Source organism: Macaca fascicularis, chromosome 19 (assembly GCF_037993035.2).
Source record: "Macaca fascicularis isolate 582-1 chromosome 19, T2T-MFA8v1.1".
In the NCBI taxonomy this organism is placed as follows: Eukaryota; Metazoa; Chordata; class Mammalia; order Primates; family Cercopithecidae; genus Macaca; species Macaca fascicularis.
This window is the reverse complement of record NC_088393.1, coordinates 52319543-52346268: the sequence shown is the minus strand read 5'-3', so window position 1 is coordinate 52346268 and position 26726 is coordinate 52319543. Positions and strand designations below refer to the sequence as shown.

General features: G+C 38.6%; 1 protein-coding gene across 6 annotated transcripts in view; it reads left to right on the top strand.

Moving 5' to 3' along the window:
* The window catches only part of ZNF112 (zinc finger protein 112), a 32899-nt gene extending 8484 nt beyond the window's left edge, over positions 1 to 24415 (top strand). For 2 of the 6 annotated variants that reach the window (XM_065534576.2, XM_005589519.5), the window contains exons 2-5: positions 7865 to 7913; positions 10627 to 10753; positions 14312 to 14407; positions 21031 to 24415. In XM_065534576.2, the coding sequence (XP_065390648.1) occupies positions 7899 to 7913; positions 10627 to 10753; positions 14312 to 14407; positions 21031 to 23534 (2742 nt within the window). In that variant the 5' untranslated portion in view covers positions 7865 to 7898 and the 3' untranslated portion in view covers positions 23535 to 24415. Of the gene's footprint in view, positions 1 to 7607; positions 7752 to 7864; positions 7914 to 10467; positions 10754 to 14311; positions 14408 to 21030 lie in introns of all 6 variants that reach the window. The other 4 variants (XM_045381010.3, XM_074023853.1, XM_074023852.1 and 1 more) reach the window with 4 other exon arrangements.
* Positions 24416 to 26726: the final 2311 nt, after the last annotated feature.

Here is a 26726-nt window from a genome sequence, read left to right as displayed (position 1 = left end):
TGAGGGAAGTTCTTACTCAGAAATATTTCAGTCTCAGCCTTGAGATTTTAAAAAAATCACAATAAAACTTTATTGCTGCTCAGACATTGAACTCTCATGTGGTAGGGCAAGTCAGGATTTTTCTACTTCTCATGAAATTCATGAAACTGATGATGGTTAAATCTTTGAGTTTGAATGAAGTTCACTGTTGCCATTACTGGTTCAATAGCACATGATAGATTAAAATATTCTCTGCAGAGTACCTGCTGATGAATAATACAATGAGTAACCATAGGCTTTAAATACACGTTTTTATAAATCCAACCTCTGCCTTTTTCTGCTCCAACATATCTTTTACCACTATCAATTTTAACACATCATTTAAAACTGCCTCAGGTTTACTGAATTAATATTTGCACCTTCTTCGGTAATATTTTCACCTGTGGTTGTTCCATATAGACTGTTCCTAGAGGCTAATTATTCAACCCCTCAAACTTGGCATTGATTCCTTAAATACACAACATCTGAGCAACATTAGTAACAGCTGTGAAATCATCAAGAGCCAAATAAAATTTATCAGAATCATTTCCCTTGTATTTTAATGGTCCATAATGTTGTTCCCATTGTCCTCAACTCTTAGAGCAGTTGGTCTTGCCCAGAGTCTAATAATCGTAAACAAATTTATTTTATCTGGACACATTTTTTTCCTTCTACAATCAAACATGATTTAATTAACTCATCACTGGTAAATTACTTTCCTTGCTTGGGGCAGAAATAGAAGCTGAATATCGATTAAACTTACCAAACTTGAAGATCTTAAAACAAAAGACTGTAGTATCTAAAGATTTTTAAAGTACCCAAGTGGAATAATTAGCAAATCATTACTGAAAGATAACTCACTGACATTTTCTGACATTTAATTATGTTTAAGATCTGAAATAATGGGATGCGCTAAATTGACAATGAAAAAATAGATTTCAAAAGGTTGCATGCTTCAGTGTAATTTATTTTAGTGTCTGAAAAATTGGTTTTATCCAAAAATAGTTTGTCTTTTAAAATAGCCAGTGCTAGCAATTAAAATGCAAATAAAAGCCACTGGTTTACTTACATGTGAAACATATTGAGCAGATCTGCATTAGAAATGGAAAGACTTTCAAATCTGCCTTAAATGTGTTGCACTCTTGATACCATTTTCTGTACTCGCTCATTAGAAAATATCTTACATAGTTTGGGATTGTGGTTAATTAAAACAGGAAAAAAGAAAAGAAACTGAATATCTGAATATCGAAATGTACTGTAGTTGCTACCCCATTTTCATTTTTTTGGTGTGTGAAAAAATTCTGCTCTGATGAGACATTTTATTTAAAATTTTCTACTTTTTCTGACCATTTATTGTGAATTGAGACTATTGTGATGAGTGCTTAGTGTGACAGTGTTGACATATGTCTGATTATTTTAGCATAGATATGTTGTCACTGCATAGGAAGCACAATAAGCATGATAAGCTTTGTCATCTAATTCATTAGCAAAATATTTCACCTCCATTGTGCCTTCAAAGTGTAACAAAATCTGTTTTTCTGGTTTTTTTTTTTTTTTTTTCCTTGTTTGGCTTGATAAGTGTGTACTAGTAATACAGAAATTAAAGTGTAGTGGTACAGCAATACATATGGTACTTGAAATGCTGTTCAATTAATGGCATTTAACCCAATTGAGTTAACCTAATGCTGAGTCACTGTGGTTTAAATTATGCTTAGCAACAATATGAAGAAATGAGAGTGCTACCTATGGTCTCTGTTATAACTACATAGCCCTGCTGCTGTAATGCAAAAGCAGTCATAGGCTGTACATAAACAAATGAGCATGGCTGTGTTACAGTAAAACTTTATGGACACTGAAATTTGAGTTTCATGTAATTGTCACATCACAAAATAATCTTTTTAGGATTTTTTTCAACCGTTAAAAAGTAAAATTCTTAGCTTACATCCTGTACAAAAACAAGCAGTGGGCTGGATTTGGCCCAGCCGTATTTTGCTAGGCTTGATTTGTCTAGTGTTTTTGTGTTTTCAATGTCATTGATTTCTGTCTTAGGTTTATTATATTCTTTTTTCTGTTTGCCTTTAAGACCTCTTTTCTAATATATGCATCATTGCTACACATTTCTTTATAATACCTGCTTTAGCTGTATCTCTTACATTTTGATATGTTGCATTTCAGTCTTGATTCCATTTAAAATATGCTCTAATTTATTTTCTAAAAAGTATTTCCACTTCACTGCATCTAATATCTTTTGTAACTAATTTCATTGGTTGCTTAGAAGTATGCTGCTTAATTTCCAAACATTTGGAGATTGTCCAGATATCCTTTTCTTGTTCATTTCTACTTTAAATCTATTATAGTTAGAGAAAACACTTTGTCTGATTTGAATTCTTAGGAAATTAAGATTTGTTTTATGAAAAAGATAACATCTGAGGTAAAAAAAAAAAATTATTCAATGGGCTCAGTAGCAGACTGGAGATGACAGAAGAAAGAATCAGTGAACTTGAAGACAGATTAGTATAAAAATGCTATTTAAGCAACAGAGAGAAAAAAACATTGAAAAAAAAAAAAAAACGAGCAGAGCCTTTGGAACCTGTGGGACGATATCAGAAGTCGAATACTCCTGTCTTTGGAGTCTCAGGAGGAGAGGAGAGATATGTTTATTTGGAAGTACTAGCTGAAAATTGCCCAGATTTGGTGAGAGACATAAATTTACAGATTCCAGAAACTCATTGAATACCAAATACGATAAACTCAGAGAAAATCACTTCTGGATACATCATAATCAAACTTCTGAAAATTAAAAATAAACAAAAATTCTTGAATACAGCTAGAGAAAATGACACATTATATATCTGGTAGAACAATGATTCAGATATATGTAGATTTCTCATGGGAAGCCATGGAGGCCAGAAAACTTTGGAACATCATCTTTAAGATTCTTAAAGGAGTTGTCGGTACAAAATTCTATATCCAAGGAAAATGTCCTTCAGGAATGAAGGGAAAAAATGCCACACCTGTGCTAAAAGGAGCACTAAAGGAAGTTCTTTAGGCTGAATAGAAATGATACTAAATGGAAACTAGGAACTTCAGAAATGATGAAAGAGCACCAGAAATAGTAAGTTTTTTGGCAAATATAAAATACTGTTTTTCTACTCTTTAAAATATGCAGGACTGTTTAAATAGAAATTATAACTTTCTTGACTAGAGGTTTATGTTATATAGAGTAGTATATACAAATGAAACAAAGTAGGGAAGTAAAGGGAACTATTTGTTGGTAAGGCATCTGCATTTTACAAAAAGTAGTAAAACAGTAATGCTAAATACACTGTGAAAGATTAGATATGTATATTACAACCCTGGAGCAACCACTGGGAAAAAAAAAAAAGACATGTAGCCAAAAGCTAATAGATAAAATGAATGGAATAGAAAACAAAACAAAACAAAACAAAAAAAATCAAATACCCAAAAGAAGGCAGAAAAAGGAGTAATAGAGGGACAAAATCAGGGAAGACAAACAGGAAAAAAGATAATGGTATACAGAAATCCAGCTATATCAGTAATTATAGGAAATGCTAATGGCCTGAATACATCAATTAAAAGAGATTGTAAGATTGGATAAAAAGCAAGAACCAAGTATATGCGGTCTGAAAGAACTCCATTTAAATACAAGGGCATAAATAGTTTGAAAGTTAAAAAGAGAAAAGGAGCTATACTATGGAGTGGCTATATTAATATCAAAGACTTCAGACCACGGCCAGGGATGCCGAGGGACACTATGCCAAGGGTCAGTTCCCCAAGTAGACATAACAATCCTAAATGTGTACCCCCAAAACAACAGTTACATGAAGAAAAACTGACAGAATTAAAAGAAAAAATAGAGAAACCCACCGTTCTATGTAGAAATCTCAACACTCTTTTATCAATAATCAGAACAAGAAGACTGAAAACCAGGAAGGATTCAAAAGACCTGAATAATGCTATTAACATCTTGACCTCATTGACATTTGTAGAGCACTCTATCACCAACAGAATGCACACTGTTTTCATGTGCTTCAGGTTTGATTGTTTCTGCTGACCTGTCTTTGAGCTCGCCGATGCTTCTGCTGCTTATTTCTGATCTGTCTTTCCCACTTGGCTACAGATTTCTGTGTGGTGGGAACTGTGTCAAATTCTCCATTTGCTTATAACCAAACATAGGGATTGGCAGAGAGGAATTATTTGGTACCTGTCTGTGGTTGTGCAGCTTTCCAGCAGGCAGCAGGAAGTAGGGACCTTCAACTCAGTGAGAGTGTATTCAAATTTTCTGAAAATAGATGTAGGAGAAATAAAAGATGTGAATATTCCCTGTCCCTTATCTCTGATCAGTTTTGGTGGGATGCTGAAGCCACCCACCAAATGATTTATTTCATAGTGATAACAATGAGGATGGTAGTAACAATGGCTAACGTTGATCAGATTTTATTACCACTCACACTGACTTTCTAATATTATGATGTATGATGAATAGTATGATGTATTATGATGTATTGAACTCATTTATTTCACATAACAACCCAACTTTTATCTCCATTTTACAGATGAAGAACAGAGGCATTGAGAGGTTGATTAATGTATGTCAGTTTATGCTGCCAGTAAGTGGTAGAGTCAGGATTAAAGCTTGGCAGCTTGATTCTGTAGCCTGGGCTCTTGGCCAAAGCATTCTGCTTCCATTAGGCTGGCGAAATGGGCTTTAGGAGCTAATAAGCCTGCAGCAAAACCTTCTTAAAGGTATCATAGAGCAGAGCACATACAAGCTCAGTGTTAAAAGCTAAGAGGATCTGTGATGCAGGTGGGCAAATTGCCTGTGGCTTGTTTTTGTGTGTCTCCCCTTCAGCTAAGAATAGTTTTTACATTTGAAGGGTTGTGAAAAGAAAGAACAATATTGTGCAGAGACGGTATGTGACCCACAAAGCCTGAAATACTCACTATCTGTCCATTTTACGAAAGCTTTCCAACCCCTGCTCTAAGTGAAAAGAGGAGTACAGGAGGGATGGCACATGCAAGGGCCTGGAGACGTTTTTATGAGATCAAGTGATTTACACGGCTGGAGATCAAAGGGGAGAGAAGATTTGCAGAGAACATGAGCAGACAGACATGAAAGATTCCTGTATGGCTTGCTAAGAATCTAGACTTTATCCCAAAGGCAGCTATGCACATGTTTTAACCAAGAAAGGAACATAATCAGGCTTTAATTCTATCAAACATGAAGAAGCAACAATAGTCTATAGGATGGCCACTGTGTGACTTCATATTTAACAAGAATTCCCTTTTCTTTTGAATTCTCAAAGTCACTTGGCTGATTAGTGACCCCGTGCTTGATAAAGGTGATCAGAGAGGTCTAAACTGGAAGGCTATCTTCACACGGAGTGCGTGCCTGCAGACATCTACAGCGCATGTTACTGCTCCTTCCTCTTAGCGACAGCTCCAAGAGTATCTTTTAAAAGAGAGAAATGGGGATCTGGGAATCAAGAGGCCTGGCTCCCAGGCCCTTCTCTGTTCCTGGCTTGAATGTTCTCTGACAATTTTCTTGAGAGGCCAAATGGCCTAGTGGTTAATTGCATGGGCTTATCCTGCAAACTGCCTCTATTTATGTCCTGGTCTGTGGTTTACAATCCTCTCTGCACACTGTAGTCATCTGGGGAATTTCATAAAAACTCTTGTTCCTGGCCGGGCGCGGTGGCTCAAGCCTGTAATCCCAGCACTTTGGGAGGCCGAGACCATCCTGGCTAACACAGTGAAACCCCGTCTCTACTAAAAAAATACAAAAAACTAGCCGGGCGAGGTGGCGGGCGCCTATAGTCCCAGCTACTCGGGAGGCTGAGGCAGGAGAATGACGTAAACTCGGGAGGCGGAGCTTGCAGTGAGCTGAGATCCGGCCACTGTACTCCAGCCCGGGCGACTCCGTCTCAAAAAAAAAAAAAAAAAAAAAACAAACAAACAAAAAAAACTCTTCTTCCACAGATCCTCATTTATGGATCCTGGACTTGGGTCTCGGCGTTGGTATTCTTTTTTAAACCTCCCCATTGATACCGGTTAGCTGGCAGCTTAAGAGCCACTGTCCTAGTAATTGAGAACACAGACCCTGGGCTAATAGTCCTGGCTGTTCTGCTAGCTAAAATGACAAAGCCGCTTAAAATATTGATGCCTCAGTATTCTCAACTGTAAAAGGAGTTACAAATTGTCCCAACTTCTTGGGTGGTTGTGGGATTAACTGAGGGAGTTCCTCTAAAGCATATGCGTTGGTCTTCTCACCACATTTTCTGCCTCCTCTATTGCCCTAGATACCCACTAACTCTCATTCTGTTTCAATAGTCTGATGACTCCTTTCTCTTTGAGCGGCAAATATAGGTCAGTCAGCTTCCAACACTAAGATAGCCCTCATTTTCTCCATCCTCATCCATCCTCCCTCATCATGTATGGGTTTGAGGGCCCTTCCATGCTCTCTCAAAGGACTCCATGCACCCTCTACCCTGGCATCTATCTGGGCACTATATCCCTTTTAGAAGGTGATCCATAAATACTGGATAAGTGAAAGAAACCTCAGCTCTTTTACTGCTGATTACGCAGCCAAGTTCATACTTGTCCTTGGTAGTTGTGCTGACATCCCGTGGATTCTACAGCAGAGGCCAGGTGGAGGAGGAGGGAGCAGGTGCCTACTGGAGTAGTGGACCTCTCTTTGAGGTGGTGCTAGAAGGCTCTGCCTTACTCACAGTTCATGTTCAGTTCCTTTTTTATTTTTTTCAGTTCTTTCTCTTGCACAGATAGCCTTAAAGTTGCCCGAGAACAGTAAGTAAAGTAACAAACCTTGAGGAAGAACCATGAAATTAAACTCCTGATGTCCAGTCCTCCCCAGGGTCAAGCACTGAGCTGCTTTTCACAGAGGAGCACACACAGCCCCGCAAACAACCCTGCAGGCTAGGTGTTCTCATCACCAATGAGATTTTGTCATAGCTAGACAGAGGATCACATTGTTGTTTAAGAAATGTAGTAGTCTCACAGGTTTCATTAGTCTTTTGTTGTACCCTGTGGGAAGAGGCATGTACCACTGAACTTCCCCTGAGCTCAGGAGGAATATTTACTAGCCGCTGTATTTTTCATTTTCGATGTATATAGTATATACCGTGGCAACAAATAAAAGTAAGAAGCCAGAGCTACAGACATTCCAGAAGTTAGGGGTGACTTTCCCGGGACAGAGCAGTAATCTCTGCTGTCCAGATGTCTTACAAAATACATTTGCCAGGGCAATTTTGTGATACAGAATACTGTCTGCATCTCTATAGTTGCAAGGAAATAGAGATCCCTGGTGTAGTTATAATAGGTTTCCTCTGTGCACACAGATAATCCTAATAACAATCATGTATTGTTGGCACTGTATGGTCTGGATTTTGCAGATGACAGAACTGAAACATTAGAAAGGTTCATGAATTTAACCATGGTTACTCAGAAAGTGTAGAGTAGCACCGGGTTTTCAACATAGACATTTTGTCCCCAGAGTCCACTTTTAACCGGTACGTGACATGCCACTGCCTCTCCTTTCCCACCTCTCCCAGGATCAGAATGAGCATGCTGGGAGCTGTAAGGCATGTGAGGCTATTGGGTACAGCTGTGCACGTTGCCCCATGCATGAGGGCACCCTGCCAGGAGGGCCAAGTGGTAGCTGGAATCCAGCCCATGCTACCTGCTCCTTAACACAGGTGTGTGGCCACCACATCTGCTGGGGGAGGGGACACCTTTTTCTAATTTGCACAAAGATACATTTCCCTTTTAATCGTGGCTTCTTTTGTATTACCCTGTTCTCCCTTCTCAGGTCTCTGCCTTTCTCTAGAACAAGAAAGAGAAAAATGACCAAATTCCAGGTGAGCTGGTTTTCATTTCTGCCATTTTACATGTGACCTCATTTTGCAGTGAGTGGACACATCTTTTTCCCCCTTCTTTGCCAAGGGTAAAGAATGACAGCAGGCATGTAGTATCATTTATGTATCAGGCTCTTGCTTTTGCTTTTGTCCTTTTCTAAAATTTCCTTTTAGTTGTAAATGGGTTTTATTATTTATTTCATAAATAATAGTACAAAAAAAGAATAGAAATTTTAAAATCCTACACCTTATTACCCTGCTTACAAATCTGTTTTTGTCCGTGGTCATTTTTTAAAATATAACTAGTCTTGCAGTAATATATAACAATTTTGAATTAGGCTTTTTATCTGCATAAAATAATAGCAGTTAATTTTTATCATCTAATATTATTGAAGTAAACAGTTGTTATCCCTCTCCCCCCCTTTTCTTTTTCTTTTTCTTTCTTTTTTTTTTTTTTTTTCTTCAGTTGAGATGGAGTCTCGCTCTGTGGTCCAGGCTGGAATGCAGTAGCGTGATCTTGGCTCACTGCAACCTCCATCTCCTGGATTCAAGCAGTTCCCTGCCTCAGCCTCCCAAGTAGCTGGGATTACAGGCGCCCGCCACTACACCCAGCTAATTTTTTGTATTTTTAGTAGAGACGGGGTTTCACTGTCTTGGTCAGGCTGGTCTTGAACTCCTGACCTTGTGATCCATACACCTTGGCCTCCCAAAGTGCTGGGATTACAGACTTAAGCCACCGTGCCGGGCTCTTTTCTTTAAATTATTTCCAACTCACAAGCTTTTAAGTTCCTGAGGATTCTTGCAGTTTTACATTGCAGTTATCAGTTTTCCTACAAATAATCTTGACTCAAAAAGCAATCTGAGAGAATTTTGATATTATTTGTCCATAATGTTCTAGGGACTCAAAACTAAAAATATTTTCTCCAAAGTGATGTCTCAGGTGGAATACACAAAATATGGTTTTGTCTAACAAGATTATATTGAAGCTAAAGTTGGGGGAAAAAATAGATGTTTTTGTACAAGAAGAGCTGGATTCTTCTTAGTACCTGTAGCTATGTGTTTATATATGTTTGTATGTCTGTGTGTGTTTCATTATTAATTTTATTAGAGTAATACAGGCACTTAAAGTTTTTAGTCATACCATAGGATGTATAGGCACTTTGCATCTGTCACACTATTCATGGCCCCAGATGACTGTTAGAGGGGGACCGTAGAGTCATTTGCACTGTTACCTTGAAGATAAGAGGTTCATGTTCATACAGGAAGATAAGCATCTGGCCAACTCTAAAGCCTTTGCCTTCTGGGTCAAGCGTTTCAGGCGTATCACTGGGGTGGAAAGACTGACAAAAAAGCAAAGCAAATCAAACCAAAGCAGAGTTCTGCATTTAGAGCTGAAGTTGTTATGCTCAGAACTGCAGCCAGAAGAAATATGGGAATGAACAGTTGTTCATTTAAAAATTTAAAATTATCCTACAGCAAAAAGTTGCAAGACAGCAAAGTGGAATGAAAAATATTTACAATGTCCATGGAAGAAAAGACCTCATTGTCCCCCAAATGAATTATTATTACAAAACAAGAAATAGAGATGAACAGCAAATGTGTGCAAAGAGAATGAACTTTATTACTAATAAGTTTGTGAGAATTTTTTTAATAACTGGTTTTTACTTCCCAAATTTACTCGTGAGATTATGAAAGGTATTTTTTAAAAGCTTTTGTATCCAGTGTTGACTAGGATTTATACTTTCTTGGAAGAAGGCTAAGATGGAAGGCAAAAATCTGTCTTGGGAAAACACCTGCCATTATGATTTCAGAACTTTAAAGGTCATTATTCTTCAGCATTGCCATTTTTACTTTTTGCTATTTATTTTGAGGAGATAATCAGCAGAATTCCAGAGGCTAACATCAATGCGAAAGGTTGTTTTTGCAACATTGTTCGTATAGGTAACCTCAAACTAAGTATGCATTAGTTGGATCAAATCATTATATTCTAGACCATTAGTTTTCTGAATTACTTTGCAGCCCAGAAATGGGATAGAAGATATGATGAAAATATTAATAATGTAGCTAACATTTGTTGGGTACTTACTGTGTGCCAGGCACTGCTTTTCAATGCTTTACATGTGGTCATTCATTTTATTACTAGGACTTTATGGGATAAGTTTCACCATACAAATGAGAAGGAAGGAAACTTGTCCAAGATCATAGAGCTAGCATTGGGCAGAGCGCCCAGATCCAGACACAGGCAGTCAGGCTCCAGAGCTGTGCCTATCACTGCAACAGTCTCCAGATGAGCACAGAGGATGAGCTATATATTTGAGCAGTAAGGATGACTGATACCCTGTAAATCTGGCAAATTAAATAAGTGATGTGTGTGTGTAAATGAGGAGAAACAGGTAGCATCAGTCACTGTTAGAACTAAAGCTTTTGTGGAGCAAATGACATTATTAATACAATTTAAAATATTGATAACCTAGGGTGCAACAGAGTTCCAGAGGCTTACTTATAAGTGCTAACCAAAGGAAGTAATTTTAAAGTGTAAGGATTTCTTTTCTTGCAGCCCTTTTGGTGAATGGTGTTAGCATTAAAGATGGCAAACAGAAGAGAACTGCAAATTTGATTCAAGTTGCCCAGACTCCAGAACAGCTTCCCATCCTTTACACCTTCTCAGCACTGCCCTTCTTCTGTAAACTTAGTGTGCGTGTGTTTGGTATGGTAGGAGATGGTGACATTCAAGGATGTTGCTGTGGTCTTCACCGAGGAGGAGCTGGGGCTGCTGGACTCTGTCCAGAGGAAACTGTACCGAGATGTGATGCTGGAGAACTTCAGGAACCTGCTCTTAGTAGGTGAGGATGGGTGCTCTTGGTAACTCAACGGCAGTCTCCTGGGGTGTCTTTGTGTGCTCAATTGTTAGAAACTCTGAAGCCCCTGAAATTATTCTCTGAGATTGGGTGCCTGAGAGTCCTAATAATCCCTGTGCAGCACAGACAAGATGTTTCTGACGGCTCTCTCCAGTCTATCCTTGGAATAGTAAATATGGTCCTGCTTCATTGATTTGCCATCTAACAGTTTAGTAAGTTGTTTCAGATAAGTAAGTTTTTTTTTCAGGGCACCAGTAACTGTTGATGAACTTGACTTTTTAGAGGGGTTTTTTTAAAAAAATAATGTATTTGTAAATAACTTTAAACTCACTGAAAACTTACAAAAGGACAAGAATACCCATATAGATTCACCGAGATTCTACCTAGATTCACCTCTAATAACATTTTACCCTATTTGCTCTATCATTTATGTTCATGTTCTTTCTCTCTCCATACATACTTATGTATGTATATGAAAAAATATATATAGTCGTTATCTTTTTCTGAACCACTTGAGGGTAGTGAATATACCATGACTGTTTTTCTCTAAATACTTCAGTGTATATGCAGAGTTCAGGAGTCCCCAAGTTCCCTCTTACCTCTGATACCAGTTGCAAGATTAGGAGTCCCCAAGACCCAAGAGTATTGAGCCCCACACTCAGGCTCAATAATTCGCTAGAAGGACTCACAGAACTCACTGAAAGCAGTTGTCCTCATGGTTAATGATTCATTACAGGGAAAGGAATCAGATTAAAGTCAGCTTAGGGAAGAGGCCCAGGGAGCAGAGTCCATGAGTGTTCCAGGTGTCGGCTTCCACTTGTCATCTTCAGTGGAGTTGTGGACAGCACTGACTCTTCCCAGCAGTGATGTGTGACGATACACAAGGAGCATTGGCAGCCAGAGAGGCTCATTCGAGCCTTAGTGTCCAGAGTTTTTGTTGGAGCTTAGTTCCCTAGATATGATTGGCCACCTGGGTGGCTGCTCTTAGATTCCAGTTTCTCCAGAGATTAAGCTAATACCACGTGGCTCAAAGCCCCCACTGTATATCAGTTGTTTAATTATCTGGTGTGTGGCCCAAGGCTTCTGGGTAAACAAAAGACACTCTAATTGGGCAGAATATTCCAGGGACTTAGAGATTACCTTCCAGAAGCCAAAGGCTAAATCCAAATCTCTCTTTGGACAAGATTAATTCTTTCCTTTACTGCACAGTCTGTTTTAGAAAAAGAGGAATATTCTCTTACCTATTCTCAGGATAGATATAATGCTTTTATCTTATTTATCATTTATGCTGTAATGTTATCCATAAAGCCAATTATATATATATATAATATATATAATATATATATTATATATATAATATATATATATTATATATATAATATATATATATTATATATATATATCAATTTTTTTTTCTATTGAGACAGAGTCTCACTCTGTTGCCCAGGGTGGAGTGCAGTAGTGCAATCTCAGCTCACTGAAACCTCTGCCTCCCAGGTTCAAGTGATTTTTGTGTCTCAGCCACCTATAGCTGAGATTACAGGCATCTACTACCACGCCCAGCTAATTTTTATATTTTTAGTAGAGATGAGGTTTCACCATGTTGGCCACGCTGGTCTCAAACTCCTGGCCTCAGGTGATCTGCCCGCCTCGGCCTCCCAAAGTGCTGGGATTACAGGCATGAGCCACTGCGCCCGGCCTAATTTTATTCTTTAAAGCTTGTTTTTCTCACTCCAGAACAGGATCTAGTCTACAGTCTAGTATAGTTGTTCTGTCTCTTTAGCCTTCTTTAATTTAGAACATTTCCACAGCATTTCTTCGTCTTTCATGACAGTAACATTTTTGAAGAACATTATCACCTCTTCCCTTATTTTTAATAGAACATTCCTAATGATTCCACAAAATTAGATTCACATGATCCATGCAGCAGGAACTCTACGTAGGTAGAGTGTGCACTTTTGAGGGAATCACATCTGGAGGCACATGAAGTCATTTGTCCCTCAAAGGTGGTGTTAACTTTCCTTACTCAGTCACGATGTTATGCAGTTTCCCCACTATATAATTACTGCTTTTTTTTTTTTTTTTTTTTTTTTTCCCATTTGTAATCATAGGGTAACACAAGTATTTTCCTGTAGATTTAGCACCCGGTGATGATCTTGCCTTATCTGGTCCTTATCATGATGGTTACAAAATGACGATTTTTCTAACTTCACCTCCACATTTAGCAGCCAGGACCTGCATAAACTTGCAGTCAACAAGAGTCCCCCACTTCTCAAGCATCAATTCATTTGTTATTTGTAGGGATTTGTGAAATTTTTTAAAGGTTTATAGTTTATTACTGTAATTTTTTAGATGTTAAAATTGTCCCAAGTTTGGCCTCTTTAAGCTGGCTCCTGTGACCTTGTAACATGTCCACAATTTTTTTTTTTGAACACTTTCTTACTTTATTGGTAGAGCACGATATTTTGTGCTCATCTGTACTTTGCCTTGGCTCTGCAATTATCCATATTTTGTTTTTGTTTTTTTACTGGGGAATGGTATTTAATGCCAAAGTCTGGATGCTAGGTATGGTCATTGTAGTATCTATGTTTCTTTGTCTCAGAACATGGAGCTAGGATGTGTGTGTGTGTGTGTGTATGTGTATATATACATACAAATATACACACATATAAATATGTATGCATATGAATAGATGTTCAGTTTATTGCAAAAGAAATGTTCATTACAGTTATACTGAAATGCCATTTCTCACCCATGAAATGGGCAAAAATTAAAAAACGTAACAATATACATTTTTTGGCAAAGCTGTGGGGAATGAGGAACTCTCATGCATTGAAAGGAAGAATGCAAATTGATACAACCCTTAGGGAGGGCAAGATGACAGTATCTAACAAAGCTAGGTATTTCCCCTTCCCCAGCAACCCATTTCTAGGAATTTTCCCTAAAAATAGCCAAGTCCAAAAGAATATTAATAGTATACTACAATTCATTTAAGAAAGAAGGTAAAATAAGTAAATAGACAGTGTGTGGGTACAGACATATATATATACTTATTTTTATAAGAAGAAACACAAGAAGGAAGGTTTAACCAAAATAATGGCTGGGCACAGTTGGCTCACACCTGTAATCTCAGCACTTTGGGAGGCCGAGACAAGAGGATTGCTTGAACCCAGGAGTTCAAGACCAGCCTGGGCAACATAGGGAGACCCTGTCTCTACAAAAAATTTAGCTGGGCATAATGATGCACACCCATGGTCCCAGCTACTCTGGAGGCTTAGGTGGGAGGATTGCTTGAGCTCAGGAGGTTGAGGCTGCAGTTGTTGTAAGCCATGATCATGCCACTGCATGCTGGCATGGGCAGAAGAGTAAGAGCCTATTTCAAAAAAAGAAAATCATGAAGTTAGTTTCTTAGAGTGAGTGGAAGGTAACAGGGTGGAAGGGATGTGGGGAGTCACACTTGTCTGTGTATACTTTTTTGTCTAGTTTTGACCAACTGAATGTCATCGAACTTAAAAGCTTTTGCTCTCCTTGCCTTCTTTACAGCACATCAGCCCTTCAAGCCAGACCTAATATCCCAGTTGGAGAGAGAAGAAAAGCTTTTGATGGTGGAGACGGAAACCCCAAAAGATGGATGTTCAGGTAAGAACTGTGCTGCAGGAACACAACAGCCATGGAGCCCCTTCTAGAACGAGTCAGAACACATCACTTCTCTGTTTAAACTTTCCTGTGGTTCCCCATTTCACACATAGTAAGTTTAAAGTACTTAAAGTGGCCTATTAGGTCCTAAGGTATTTGTCCCCTCAACCTGCTCTCACTTTCCATATTCACCTACTATTGTTTGTTTTTGCTCATTCAGTCTGTTTCAGAGGCACTGCCCCATGATTGCCCCTCAGACCTCTCAATTATGCTTCTGTGTCAGTTTCCTTGACTTGCTTTTCTCTCTGAATGAATTGGGTAATAGATGCATGATCTTTGCTCTCTTCCATTCACCTTGAGGCAGCTAATAGGTATAGAATAAATCTGTGTAATTGAAGGATATTCTAGAATACTGTTTCTCATCTGATGGATACCTGTTCTGACTGCTTAGCTGTCCTTGGGTATTCATAGATGGATAGCCATTAATCCTAAAAGATAAGAATAGCCAATCAGCTGAAGTAAGTATCAAAAATGACCAATGCCAACATTATAACTGGTCTTCCTCATGCAGCATTTTCAAGTGAGACACGCTTGTATTCTTATGTCCAGCTTCTTATCTTCCCATTCTGTCCCATACTCTCGCCCGAAATAGTCTCTTGACATAGCCACAGTCTTAAAGTAGAATTTTCAAGTTGGACATTTGTGTGAATTGAAACATTTTGATAGTTTCTTGAGTCCTCAAGACTGACATCAAAAGCCACTGTCACAACTGTGTAGCTAAGAATGCTGCTGGGTAAGAAGAAAGAGTCAACAAAAAATTCAAAACAAATTAACTTACTTCTATAATTGTTTGTTTCCATCTTGGTCAAGATTCAGGGTCCTACATGACCCTTGAGAGTAGGAGTTAAACTTTTTCTCTAAAGGTCCCAGTATTAAATACTTTAGGTTTTCCTGGCTGTATGTGCTCTTTGTCACATAGTCTTTGTTTTTCTTACACCACTTTGAAAATGTAGAAAGCACTCTTGGCTCCTGGGTTGTACAAAAACAGGCTGAGGCCATGCCGTGCCAATCTACCTTCCTGATACTGTCAGCTGGAACACAATGTCACCTTTTAAAATACCTCAATTTTTTTTACATATACTAATATGATCATATACCTCATAGTAATGTAAAAATTTGATATGTATATTCTTATTTTTAATATACTAATTTTTCTTCTTTGCCATTACCTTGGGGAAATCCCTCCCAGTCTAAGATTATAACTTGTTTTTGTAAGGGATGCATAATATTCTAGTAAACAAGCTAGTTACTTCCAAGATACAATGGGGGTACAGCCTCTGGGTAAATGCCCCCATTCCAAAAGGGAGAAATCAGCCAAAACAAAGGGACTACAGGCCCCATGCCAGTCTGAAACCCAGCAGGGCAGTCATTAAATCTCAAAGCTCCAAAATCTCCTTTGACTCCATGTCTCACATCCAGGCCATGCTGATGCAAGGGATGAACTCCCAAGGCCTTGCCCCTGTGGCTCTGTAGCGTATAGCCCACTTGGCTATTTTCATGAGCTGGCATTGAGTGCCTGCATCTTTTCCAGGCACATTGTGCAAGCTGTTGGTGGGTCTAGGGTCTGGAGGACAGTGGCCCTCTTCTCACAGCTCTACTAAGCAGTGCCTCAGTGGGGATTCTGGGGGCTTCACCCCACATTTCCCCTCTCCATTGACCTAGTAGAGGTTCTCCATGAGGGCTCCACCCCTGCAGCAGACTTCTGCCTGAACATCCAAGTGTTTCTATAAATCCTCTGAAATCTGGGCAGAGGTTCCCAAGCCTCAGCTCTTGCTATCTGCATACCCACAGGCCCAACAGCACGTGGAAGCTGCCAAGGCTTGGGGTTTGCAACTTCTGAAGCAATAGCTTGAGCTATACCTTGGCCCCTTTTAGCCATGGCTGGAACTGGAGCAGCTACAATGCAGGGTGCCATGTCCTTAAGCTGTAGAAAACAGCAAGGCCCTGGGTCTAGCCCACAGAACTATTTTTCCCTCCTGGGCCTTCAGGTCTGTGATAGGAGGGACTGCCATGACTGGCTCTGAAATGCCCTGGAGGCATTTTCCCCATTGTCTTGGCTATTAACATTCAGCTCCTCTTTACTTAGGCAAATTTCTGAAGCCTTAAATTTCTCCCCAGAAAATGGATTTTTCTTTTCTATCACAGGGTCAGGCTGCAAATTTTCCAAACTTTTATGCTCTGCTTCTTTTTTAAATACAAGTTCCAGTTTCAGATAATCTTTTTGCCCATGAATATGAACATATGCTGTTAGAAGCAGCCAGACCACATCTTGAATGCTTTGCTGCTTAGAAATTTCTTCCACCAGATAGCCTAAATCATCTCTATCAAGTTCAAAGTTCCACAGATCTTTGGAGCAGGGGCATAATGCTGCCAGTCTTTTTGCTAAAGCATAGCACCAGTGTTGGGAAAATGTATAAATGCATTTACAAACCTAAATATATCTAAATATATCACCAGTACCAGTTCCCAATAACTTTCTCATCTCCATCTGAGACCACCTCAGCTTGGACTTCATTGTCCATATCATTATCAGTATTTTGTTTAAAACCATGTAACAATTCTCTAGGAGGTTCCAAACTTTCCCTCATCTTTCTGTCTTCTTCTGAACCCTCCAAATTATTACAACCTCTACCCATTACCTATTTCCAAATTGACTTCCACATTTTCAGATATCTTTATAGCAATGCCCCACTTTTCTGGTACCAATTTTCTTTATTCATCCGTTCTCCCATTGCTGTAAAGAACTACCTGAGACTGGGTAATTTATAAAGAAAAGAGGTTTACTTGACTCACAGTTCCATAGGCTATACAGGAAGCATGGCTGGGGAGGCCTCAGGAAACTTACAATTATGGTGGATGGTGAAGGGGAAGGAGGCATGTTTTACATGGCAGAGAAAGAGGAAGAGAAAGAGGGTGGGGAGTGCTACACACTTTCAAACAACCAGATCTCATGAGACAGCACTTAGGGGATGGTGCTAAACCATTAGAAAGCACCCCCATGATTCAATCACCTCCCACAGGCCTCAACTCCAACATTGTGAATTACAATTCAACATGAGATTTGGGTGGGGATGCAGAGCAAAACCATATCAGTGGTTAAGAAAGGAGTCAAAATATTTTTGCAGCTTAAATATTTGTGATCTAAACATTGTCACCACTATACCTTGTAGTGCCCACAAAAATGCCTTAGTTTCTCTATCTAAAAGCAAAGTAAGAATGGAAGGTGATCTCAGCTGGGTTACCTGAGCTGATGTTCTCACTTAGCTTTTGTTAAAGGAGAAGAAAAAGAAGAAGACATAAAGATTTTTTTTCTCTGAGTTCCTTATAGCTAAGTATTAAATTCAAAGGAATTATTTGTTTTTATGACAAATATAGCACCTTTCTTATTGAATTGATCGATTTGGGATGCTTGAATGATTGACTTTCTCAACCTCTAAGTGCTAAAGCAGGATTGCTATGAAGACGTAATAAATTCTCAACCTTCTTACCTCAAATGAGGTCTTTGTCATCTTTTGTCATGCTTATTTTCTCCATCAAATAAAGTTCATTTATAAGCTTAACATGATTTCTTATTACCACTCTACCATTGATATTGAAATATAACTTAAATGTTGAGATATTTAAATAAAGTAACAAGGTGTTTCAGTCTGTACCATTGACTAAAGGAAATTAATGTTGTTAACGTGTGTGGTCCTTTTTAGAAGAATTTGAAACAAAGTGAAATGACCTTTTTTTTTTCTTCTTCTTCTATGTCCTTAACATTGCAAAACCCACTGGTCAGAGAGAAACTTTAATCTCTTATATATTTGAGATATTTTTATATCATGAATTATGTACTAATTTGCATTGAAGCAGTTGCTTTGTAAGAAACTGGGTTTAGACTAACAAGCTGCTTTCATGTTCTCAAACCACTATATCAGTCCCAAAAGACAGGACATACTCCACTGTATCTTTATGGGTATATATTGAGTGTTTTTTATAATAGTAAAACAAAACTACAAGGATTATGATTAACCCAAGCTGGAAGCTCAAACATCTCACATATAAGCTATATACTTTATCTGATATGCCTCCTATAATATATGCCTTCATTTCATCATTATATGATAAAATATCATTATAATAACTGAAAGCTTTGCTTTTGAGAAGGCAAAGACATCAGTAAATGTGCTTTTAAAGTACCAAGATGCATACCTATGGACATACCTTGAAGTGTTGTCCCACAATCAGTGTGCTGCCCCAGAGCCTAGTGACACAGAGTCATCAGTGTGGCCTTTTCTTTTTTCCTTTTTTAAAAGTTGGGATAGGGTAGGGCTCACAGGGAAGATTTTGTTCAAGAAAAATTACACCATTTTGGGTTTTTTTGAGAGAGTCTTGCCATGCTGCCCAGGCTGGAGTGCAGTGGCTGTTCACAGGTGTGATTATATTAATAGGTCACTACATCCTCAGATGCCTGGGCTCAAGCATTTCTCCTGCCTCAGCTTTCTGAGTAGCTGGGTCTACAGGATTGCACTACCATGCCTGGCTCAAAGTTATACCATTTAAAAAGTTACTTTAAAAATGAGAAAGACTCAATCCACAGGCCCTGCCTATTGGTCTTTTTGATCTTACATTTTTATTTCATCCACAGTAGACTCTTGTGACCTTTGCTTTTCTCATCAGCAGTATCACTCTGAATTGTCACCCTACCTCTCCTATAGCCTTTCAGCTTTCCAGCAGAGTTGTCACCATCACCAGTTCCTTTCCCATTTAAAAAGCTACGTTACATGCCCTTTTAGTTCTATGAGTGAGAGCAACTCAAACTATGATTTATTCATCAATGTTTATTGAGCAACTACTGTTCACTTGGCAGTGAAAGGAATGCAGTGCACAAAACAGTGTTTGTTTTCATGGACAATACATTCCAGTGTGGAGAGGCAGACAAACACAAAGAAATAAGGCAGGATTATGTTTGAGGGTAATATTCATGAAAAAACATTCCTTTTACTGCTTTTCTTCTGGATATTATAGAGACTTAATCTACTTCTAAGTGTTAGAAGAGTGCATGTTATTAATTCAACCCTGTTTAACCAGTTGTCCTTAGGGAGGATATTTGTCACTAGTATATGAAGATATGCTGTCTGCTTATAATCTGAACTTTAATAACTTGGTAATAAAATATTTCTACTCAAATATCCTATCTTCAACCCCTTCTGGTGCCTCAAATTTCCTAAACATTAACATAATTTTCCAGTAAAATGGCACAAGCCAAAGTCAGTATTCATTGAGTTTTGTTAATGGCTCATGAGCACCTCAGAGGACACCTACAGGTGCCATAATTTTTTTCTGATTTTTTTTTAGTTGAATTCTGTCACAGTCTTTCACATTTTGATCTATGCCATGGCCATTGATAATTGTGAAATATCTTTTGAAAAGAGTTAAAATTTATAATGGCCTACGGGGACTTAGAAGAGCTTATTATTCTCATGAGGATAAATAGCTCATTTGTGACAGCATATGTGATGCCTCAAGCATAAAGTAAAGGTCTGTGTTTACCTTCTTCAGCATATCATTTAACGCATACAATACCCTTACAAATGAACAACATTATCATGTTCATGTGCCAGACAAAAAAGAAAAAGTTATTAGGACAAAAGGCGTTTGTCCATTTGCAACTACATTTTTTTGAATTTAAGAACATCATCTTTTCCCCTTCAGATTTCCTGGAAACCCATGATAAATCCATGATAACATGTTTATGGTTGTGTTGTTGCATTTTGTGTTTGTGAAACAGGGTCTCATTCTGTTGCCCAGGCTGGAGTGCAGTGGCGTGATCTCAGCTCACTGCAACCTCCACCTCACGGGTTCAAGCGATTCTCCTGCCTCAGCCTCCCCAGTAGCTGGGACTACAGGTGTGCGCCACCATGGCTGGCTAATTTTTGTATTTTTAGTAGAGAGGGGGTTTCACCATGTTGGCCAGGCTGGTCTCAAATTCCTGACTTCAGGTGAGCCACCTGATTCAGCCTCCCAAAGTGCTGAGATTACAGGCTTGAGCCACTGCACCCAGCCATGTTTATGATTTTACTAGGCCTTTTGAACATAGCTATCATGTTCGCTGTCCAAGTTGTGCTGCAACGTCATGATTTTGAGGCATACAAATATCCTGAATTATGTAAATGCTATTTGTATGTAGGTTGAATATTCCTTCTCCAAAATGCTTGGGACCGGAAGTGTTTTGTATTTCAAATATTTTCAGATTTTAGAGTATTTGCATTATACTTACCAGTTGAGCATCCCTAATCAGAAATCTGAAATGTTTCAATGAGCATTTCCTTTGAACATCATGTAGAACATTCAAAAAGTTTTGGATTTTGGAGCATTTCAGAGTTCAGATCTTTGGATTGAGAATACTCAACCTGTAACTGGTATAGACAAAGAAGAGGCATTTTGTAAGTATTCTTAGAAATGGTGGCATTAATTTTCCTCTGGTTCATTCAAGTTTCATGTTATGACCTAAGTGTAAAATCTTCAAATCTCTCGAATAAAGCATTTACTCATGCACATCTGAATTCTCTTTATCCGTATAGGAAGGAAGAATCAACAAAAGATGGAGAGTATTCAGGAAGTAACAGTAAGCTACCTTTCCCCCAAAGAGCTTTCCTCCTGTCAGACCTGGCAACAAAGTGCAGGTGGGTTAATCAGGTGTCAAGATTTCCTGAAAGTTTTTCAAGGGAAGAATTCTCAGTTGCAAGAACAAGGTGATTCCCTCTGCCAGGTTTGGGCAGGAATACCAGTTCAGATTTCTGAAGATGAGAACTATATATTGACTCATATAGGGAATGGCTCCAATTATATAAAAAGTCAAGAGTATCCATCTTGGAGGGCACATCATTCTTGGAGAAAAATGTATCTGAAAGAGTCATGTAATTATCAGTGTAGATGTCAGCAAATTTCCATGAAAAATAATTTCTGTAAGTGTGACAGCGTCAGTTGGATCTCACATCACAATGATAAACTGGAAGTACACAGAAAAGAAAACTACAGCTGCCATGACTGTGGGGAAGATATCGTGAAGGTATCATTATTCAATCAGGATTCAATTCAAACAGAGGAGAAGCCCTATCCATGTACTGGGTATAGAAAAGCCTTCAATAATGACTCCAGCTCTGAAGTTCATCAGCAGTTCCATTTGAAAGGGAAGCCCTATACATACAGTTCACATGGAAAGGGCTGTAGTTATAGTTCACTTCTTCACATTCATCAAAATATTCAGAGAGAAGATGATATTGAGAATTCACATCTGAAATCCTATCAGAGAGTGCATACAGAGGAGAAACCATGCAAATGTAGTGAGCATGGTGGGAATTTCAATCACTATTCCCCTCTTAACACTTATGAACTTATCCACACAGGTGAGATGTCCTATAGGCGCAACATTTATGAGAAAGCCTTCAGTCATAGCTTAGACCTTAATAGTATTTTTAGGATCCATACTAGGGATGAACCCCATGAATATGAGGAAAATGAGAATGTCTTTAATCAGAGTTCATGTCTTCAAGTCCATCAAAAAATCCACACTGAAGAGAAACTATACACAGATGTAGAGTATGGAAAGAGTTTCATTTGTAGTTCAAATCTTGACATTCAGCATAGGGTTCATATGGAAGAGAATTCCTACAATTCTGAGGAGTGTGGTAATGACTTCAGTCTGGCCTCACATTTTCAAGACCTTCAGATAGTCCACACCAAGGAACAACCATATAAACGCTATGTGTGTGGTAACAGCTTCAGCCATAATTTGTATCTTCAAGGTCATCCAAAAATTCACATTGGAGAGAAACCACATAAGGAGTGTGGGAATGGCTTCAACTGGAGCTCAAAACTTAAAGATCATCAGAGAGTCCACACTGGACAGAAGCCATACAAATGCAATATATGCGGCAAAGGTTTCAATCATAGATCAGTTCTAAACGTTCATCAGAGAGTCCACACAGGAGAGAAACCTTATAAATGTGAGGAATGTGATAAGGGATTCAGTCGGAGTTCATATCTTCAAGCCCATCAGAGAGTACACACTGGAGAAAAACCTTATAAATGTGAGGAATGTGGGAAGGGGTTCAGTCGAAATTCATACCTTCAAGGCCATCAGAGAGTTCACACTGGAGAAAAACCATACAAGTGTGAGGAGTGTGGGAAGGGCTTCAGTCGGAGTTCACACCTTCAAGGCCATCAGAGAGTCCACACTGGAGAAAAACCATTTAAATGTGAGGAGTGTGGGAAGGGGTTCAGTTGGAGCTTTAATCTTCAAATTCATCAGAGGGTTCACACAGGGGAAAAACCCTATAAATGTGAAGAATGTGGTAAAGGCTTCAGTAAGGCCTCAACACTTTTGGCCCATCAGAGGGTCCACACGGGAGAGAAGCCATACCAATGTGATGAGTGTGGTAAGAGTTTCAGTCAGAGATCATACCTTCAAAGTCATCAGAGTGTCCATTCTGGAGAAAGACCATATATATGTGAGGTATGTGGAAAGGGCTTCAGTCAGAGAGCATATCTTCAGGGTCATCAGAGAGTCCACACTAGAGTGAAACCGTATAAGTGTGAGATGTGTGGGAAGGGCTTTAGTCAGAGTTCGCGCCTTGAAGCACATCGGAGGGTTCACACAGGAGGGAAACCATACAAATGTGAAGTGTGTACAAAGGGTTTCAGTGAGAGTTCACGCCTTCAAGCACACCAAAGGGTTCATGCAGAAGGGAGACCCTATAAATGTGAACAGTGTGGTAAGGGTTTCAGTGGGTATTCAAGTCTTCAAGCCCATCACAGAGTCCACACTGGGGAGAAACCATACAAATGTGAGGTATGTGGAAAGGGCTTCAGTCAGAGATCAAATCTTCAGGCTCATCAGAGAGTCCACACAGGAGAGAAACCATACAAATGTGATGCATGTGGTAAGGGTTTCCGTTGGAGCTCAGGTCTTCTGATTCATCAGAGGGTCCATACTAGTGATAAATTCTATAGAAGCGAAGACTTTGGTAAGGACTACCCTTCATCAGAGAATCTACACAGAAATGAAGATTCTGTTTTGTTTTGAAGTCCTCAAATGGGAGCTGAAATGTTCCAGTCACTAGAGTTCTTTCAGTAGAAAAAGAATTTTTAAAAATTAAAATGTAATTTTCTGCCCAACTTCAACATTCATAATGGCCAGGAGACCACACAACAGAGACATTTAATGAGAGGGGTTTCATGAGGGATTTTGTTAGAACTTTAACATCAGTCATTGCACAGGAGCTAAGGCTTATAAAATATGAGTATGGTCAGGAATTTAATCAAAGTACAGTGATGAGCATACCTAAATCCATGTTCTCTAGAATGTAAGCTTGGTGAGAGAAGGGACTTTGTTCATTGCTAGTCTACAAAACTATGACATTTCATAACTCAATGTAGGTGCTCAGTACTTTTTGCTAAATAAGTAAAAGTATATAAAGGTAAAATGTTTGAAAACTTTTAAGCTCATTTTTTAAAACTTCACTTAAAATGTATTTGAAAGAGGAATCTTGCAAGTAATCTTAATAAAATCATTTCAAGTAAATATTTGAAATGTAGAACAATATGCATTATTATGATCTGAAATAACATTAATTTGGTTGTAACCCTATTGGGGTTAGTTCCTATTCTTTGTTCCATCTTGAGCAGAGATGTACTGCACTTCTTAACGTTTGGTCTCTATACATTATACCATCTGTTGAAGTTTAGCTTTGTGTGTGTGTATATGTACACATGTGTGCACTTTAAATATCAGTACAAACTGATAAACAATGTTTCTGGTTAATATTGCAAAAATGGAACACTGTATTTTACATAATTGATTTTCTACTCCCGCCCTGTGAGTTAAGGCAGTTTTACTGTAATATTTGCAAGTATCCAAAATGGTTACTGATGACAAATACTTTTTAATAAATGTCAAAATCACAATACTTGTTTTTTTTTATTCTCCATATTTCTCTCAAAGTCCATTTGATCTGACTGATTTGTAAATGTTGTGGCCTTTTCCAATCCACACCTCCTTAAGCAGGGTCAAGTTTGAAGGATTTTAATTTTGTCAAGTTTTCCATTCCCATACTTCTCCCACTGACACACAAAAAAGGGGAAAAATCTTGAATTTTTCTAAGCATATTTATCAATGTATTGACTAGTAGGATAGAGTTGCCATTTACTTGCTAGTGTCTGTCTTAAAGAATGATGCATTTTGGCCCGGTGCGGTGGCTCAAGCCTGTAATCCTAGCACTTTGGGAGGCCGAGACGGGCGGATCACGAGGTCAGGAGATCGAGACCATCCTGGCTAACACGGTGAAATCCCGTCTCTACTAAAAAATACAAAAAACTAGCCGGGCGAGGTGGCGGGCGCCTGCAGTCCCAGCTGCTCGGGAGGCTGAGGCAGGAGAATGGCCCGAACCCGTGAGGCGGAGCTTGCAGTGAGCTGAGATCCGGCCACTGCACTCCAGCCTGGGTGACAGAGTGAGACTCTGTCTCAAAAAAAAAAAAAAAAAAAAAAAGAGATGCATTTTGTTGGTGAAAGTGAAAAATACAAGCTTGTCATTTAATATATATAAAAATATTTATTAAGCCGCCCATATGTATCAAAATGTAAAATGTGCATGCCGATCTGGAAATCATAGAACAGTAATTTATAATTAAGCAATTTTAGCAGGAAGGAAGGATTTTACAATGATAGTAATGTTTTAAGCTGGAAGTAAATGTCCATCAATATGAATCTGGGTAAGTTTCTATATGTTCTATACTGTAGATCTACAGAAAGTATGATTTAGCTCTAAAATGACAAGAATAGGTCATGCATATTATTTGGTAAAAACCTGGATTGTACATTCATAATAACCAGCTAATTTAAGTCTGTTTACATGTATGTTCAAATATATGCTTATAGATAATGTGTGAAAGATTACTCATTATTATATATACAGTAGTTTTCTCTGGAAAGCAAAATTTTTGGCTTAGTGTTTTTTTTTGTGCTTTATTTAAAAATATTTGTAATGGACATTTACCAATTATACCAAAGCAGTGAACAGCTATTGATATTATCCTTTATACTTAAGAACTCATGATATGATTACTTGATTTCATTGTATGACATTAGGACCAACAGTAAAGAATAAACCCCCTGAAGTTAATTTTTTAAATTTCCTGGATTTTTGAGAATACAGATAAATTAGGTATCCAGTAACTTTATATTTCTGTGAAATTTCCTTATGTCTCAAAATCCATGTTGCCTAGGATGTCCTAGTGCAATCCGGTTTTATAAATTGATGCTCACAGCTTTTCCATCAGATTTCCCCTTGCTGGATGAATATGGTGACCAAAGTACTGGCATAACTTGGCTTTCAAGGTGCTGGTTCAAGTTGCACAGTGTCATCAGAAATCCAGGGCTTCTAAAGCATGTCTTTGATATCATCACTTACAGGGGAGAGCTCATGGTGGTTTTATCAATTGGAATGCTTTTAGTTCTAAGTAACAGAAAATTTAGAGTTGCCTAAACCAAAACTATTTCTTAGTTCATATAAATGAAAAGATACAGATAGTGTAAGGCTAGGGTCTGGGTAAGGTAGGGGGATTTTATATTGCTTTCCTTTAATTCTCTCACCTCTCTTTTCTTGTGAATTCTTGTCTTCACATTATTCACAGTATAGCAGCCTCACCTGCTTTCTTATTTCACAGCCGAAGGAAGAGATATTCTGTACCATTTTAGTCCTGTGTGGTTCTGGCTCCCTAAAATGCAAAATGCATAGAATCTGTCACACTCCGATTCCCACTAACAACTGAGACTAACCAAGACAACAAAGGACACTGCTGGTCCCCAGCCTACTCCTAGTGAGAGGCAACAGCAGGCTACCATGAGGAAAGGGAAGAACATGGAGAATCCTTCTGTGGCCCCAGTGCAAAGGGATGGCCAAAAGCTGAGGATGGGGCAACAGGAACACTGAGAAAACTTTAGCACTCCAGTTCTCACCCTAAGCACAAGATAGCACTAGAGAAATTTGAAGCCAGTGGTACAACTAAGATATATATTGCAACAATTAAACCCAATTCCAGCTTAATTCCTGGCAAGATTAATTCAGCACTCCACTCTGACATCCTAGCAGAACATGTGTGCCCAGTTTTAGGCAAAAATTAATGTTTTCTTCAGTCTCTACTGTTCTGTATATGTTTTCTGGCATTTTGTTTTAAAAATACAAGATCAAAAGTTGAGAACAATCTTCTGCCAATAGAT